This window comes from Dermacentor albipictus, chromosome 4, assembly GCF_038994185.2.
Source record: "Dermacentor albipictus isolate Rhodes 1998 colony chromosome 4, USDA_Dalb.pri_finalv2, whole genome shotgun sequence".
NCBI classification, from domain to species: Eukaryota; Metazoa; Arthropoda; class Arachnida; order Ixodida; family Ixodidae; genus Dermacentor; species Dermacentor albipictus.
This window is the reverse complement of record NC_091824.1, coordinates 81,097,635-81,101,372: the sequence shown is the minus strand read 5'-3', so window position 1 is coordinate 81,101,372 and position 3,738 is coordinate 81,097,635. Positions and strand designations below refer to the sequence as shown.

The 3,738-nt window shown below is 42.7% G+C and overlaps 1 protein-coding gene across 1 annotated transcript in view; it reads right to left on the bottom strand.

Annotated features, from left to right (window-relative positions):
• Window positions 1-217: 217 nt before the first annotated feature.
• LOC135913341 (uncharacterized) overlaps window positions 218-3,738 on the bottom strand; it is a 29,236-nt gene continuing 25,715 nt past the window's right edge. The window contains exon 6 of the mRNA XM_065445932.1: window positions 218-650. Coding sequence (XP_065302004.1) covers window positions 438-650 — 213 coding nt within the window. The 3' untranslated portion in view covers window positions 218-437. The remainder of the gene's footprint in view (window positions 651-3,738) is intronic.

The following is a 3,738-nucleotide window of genomic DNA, read 5'->3' as shown; positions in this document are numbered from 1 at the left end:
GAAGGCAGAGCGCTATACCTTGGCAGGCTGCCAATGCGGCGATCGAGCGTAGCTATGAAAATGCGACGGCTGCGCTTTGTCATTTTTGCAGCCAAACGCACTCCTAGCTGCGCATGTGCCGTACAGCATCAAAGCATGACAATGGCGCTTCTGACGGTATAATTGCTATCCGTACAATCACTATCGCAACATAAACACCACGTAGCAAAGACAAACAGGCAATGGCGATGGAAGTTTAATGTGGTACTGAAGAAAACAAAACAAAAAACAAAACAAAAGGCTGACTCAAGCGTAACAGTGCCAGGCACATTACGTTCGAAGCTTCTCCCAAGTGTCCCGTTACTGAACACAGCGACCAACACCGTCTCACCAACACCGTGACTGTCGTGAGGATGGCGACCTCCACCATCCCCATGCAGCGAGCAAGACGGCGCCTGTCAGATGCTACCAAGCCCATTGCTGAAGACCTTTTTCAGCACTTCCATGAATACAGTGCGCTCTTGGAGCTCGGAGCGAAGTCGCAGCTCGCGCTCCTGGCGTTCGATCTCGAAGCGAGCCCTCTCCAGCGCCAGCTTGTCCTCCTGAAGTCGCAGCCGTGCCTTCTCTAGCTGCACCTCCTCCCGACGGATCTTCAGCTCGCGCTCTCGCACCTTAAACGAGAATGCAGAAACTGATCCATCGAGATTCGAGGATAAGGACCATATGAGTCACTCCAGTACCATATGAGTCACTATACCACCTGCCGGATGAAACCCTGTACCAGATAAAGGCTGAGGCTTCTCACAAAGATTTCCATCTGGAAAAGGTGTGACTGCTTCCTGCACTTCGCTGCCTAATTTCATCTTAGAGCAATGTTGTGGTGAATCCTCATCTATTTGCTCGATATAATAGTACGCTGTTTCAGCTACGGGACGTATTTTTCCTGCGATTTTTAAAGGCCTCCAGTATTGATTACCACAATATCCTGAACATGGCCCGTAACAAGAGCTCTTCGTTCTGCCCACTGGTTGGATTGGCAATTAAAATGGGAGCTATATCTACTGGTTTCATCTATAGGTGGTAGGTTAATTTGCTCTTGTTTCAATAACAGAAGAAATCCGTGATTCGTAATCGGTTTCTCTTCGACACAACATACAGAAAGGTGCGCCCTTCAATTTCTACAAAACATAATGCCAACTACCTATTCGCTTCTCGCCAGCCTGTTCTTGAATTTGAAGTTCATATTTTGTAACATATATTCATCATTGTTAAGAGGAAGCTTTAGCTCGGCTGCTCCTATCTAAGTACATGTAAAATGAGAATTCGTTTTTCTCGGCCATAACTGCACCAAATTTGGCAAAGTTTGTTGTATTTAAAAGAAAAACTTAAAATATCGTGACCGTTTGCTTCAAAATGTTTTAGTTAGGTCGTCAACTTTTTATTAAAAATCGGCAAAAATCGCAAAATTAAGAAGAAAACGAAACTATCAAGTTTACAGCTCTGTAACTCAACAATAAAATATGAGATCACAATTCTGTGACTTGAATGTAAAAGTACATCTAAAGCGGCAAAAATTGATATGTTCCACATGAATCTAAAAAATTTCGCAATGTGGAAGTACTGCTTTTGCAGAACCTTTGCACAAAACGTAAGGAATTCACATGAAATTTAAATTGACGTATTGAATTTGTCCGCTTTGAATAATCGAATGGATTCTGTTTACAGAACCGCGATACCTGTCCGTGATGGAGAGCTATTAATTCGTAAACTTCGTGCTTCTATCTTTTTTGATCTTTCGAATTTTTGAAAATTATTTGAACCATACTCAGGCCCTAAATAGAAATTCCGCTTCAAACAGTCATTAGAATTTAACTTTCTCTTCCAAATGCCACACATTTAATTAAAATCGGTCCACAAGTTATCTGAGGAAAACGTTTTTGCGTTTTACATGTATTTCTATAGGTCGCGTCGGAGGGCCCGAGCTAAAGGTTCCTCTTAATCACAAGCCGAACCAAATTTAGGAAGGGTCGGGAGGTCTCGCATCAATGAATCAAGTAACTAAAGTACACCAAACCATAATGTTAACCTAACAGGCGATTTGAAAACTAACAACGAAGAACATATGCGTAAAAGAGAACAAAATACAAAGCTGTTTAGTAACAAATAGCAAAGAAAACTTTCCTTTTTATTAAGCAAGTAATAACAGTTAACAATACAATAAAAATTGGAACTGAATAGACTAAGCAGCATTAGCATTGTTAGAATTCCAAAGTCAGCTGTTAGGATGAAAAGAGCTGTTGCCTAAAGTAATTCTTAATATGGTGTAGTTTGCCCATAGAGAGCACTCCTTGCTGTTAGTAAACGTGGTTTTGACACCCTCATAGAACATTTACACAATTACAAGATGCACGTTCAGACGACGCGTGAATATGTCTGCATATTTACTGCCCTGCCTCAAATAAAGCCATTTATTGATGTTAGCGCAGCTGTCCTGTGCTCATTCGTTCGTGTGCTTTATTGCGCTGTACCTTTAAAGTTTATACCTTCACACAACCGCCTTCATATGATAAAAAATGTGTTCTTTCGCAAGTGCTCCAGTTACAGGAAGCAAGCACGCTGAGACGCATTCAAGGCAAGGTCCAATCAAAGGAAGACGCTTACCGACTTGGGACTCGGAAATACAAGCCGCAAAGTTTGCTTGTCGAAGGGACAACACTGTCATCCGTCCTCACCTTATCATTTTCAATTTGAGATTCAATGCCTGAGCGTCGGTCAACGACATCAGCGATTTCAAACACAGCGTGTACGGCAAAAGGAATACAACAGCCCTGTCACGCAGCTCTCGTGTGCGACCAAATAAAACGAAGAAATGATCGATTTGGTCTAGCTCGCCATTGTTGATCGCACTGCCACACACGTGGATAACAATCGCCAGAGACGAGCGAGGAGATGCCACTGCGGTGGTAGCACGCTTGGCATGCCGCCAGGCAAACCTACCCAGGATCCATTAAATCTCTCTCTCTCTCTTCACTGGGGTATCATTGTGATAGGGTGGATATGGAGGTATAGCTAGATACACCGGAAAACCTGGTGTAGGTAGTGCACTAATAAGGAGGACAAGAACGAGAGACGGGGATATACTTCGCACGGACTTTCAACCGTTCTTTTATTGACATCATCCTGTCATCATTACATAGGGTCATACCGTACAAAGTGGCCGAAACCATTACGCTTGTGACACAGTAAGAAGAGAACGCACATCCCAGAACTCCACTGTTACCGGGAGAACAGCTTGTGGACAAGAGACTAGGCCCAACCTAATCACTTACATTCTCCGTGTGAGTGAACAAACTACACTACTGTTATTTTAACGTATGCAATAAAAGTTAGATAAGGTGGCGCAAAGACCTACAGAGAACGAACATAAGAGACAAAACGACCGAGCAAGGGGCTGGCTTTCAACTGGCGTAATTTATTGAAGCGATCGAGCTTTCTATGCCTTAATGTAACGACAGAATTCACACAAAAAAGGAGAGTACATACAGGGATAAGAACGACGTGTACAAGGAGAAGACAAAAAAAAAGTAAAGATGCGCTGTGCTGCTGGGGCTAACGGAAATAAAAAAGCGCGACTTCATTGTCTTTGGCAGGCACTAATAGTCTGATGCATGCTCATAAAAAAGGCTTGCTTATTTGCTTTTGCTATGTTCTTACAGTGTTGATACAATAGAGCACATCCACTTTGTTAAATTTTACTTT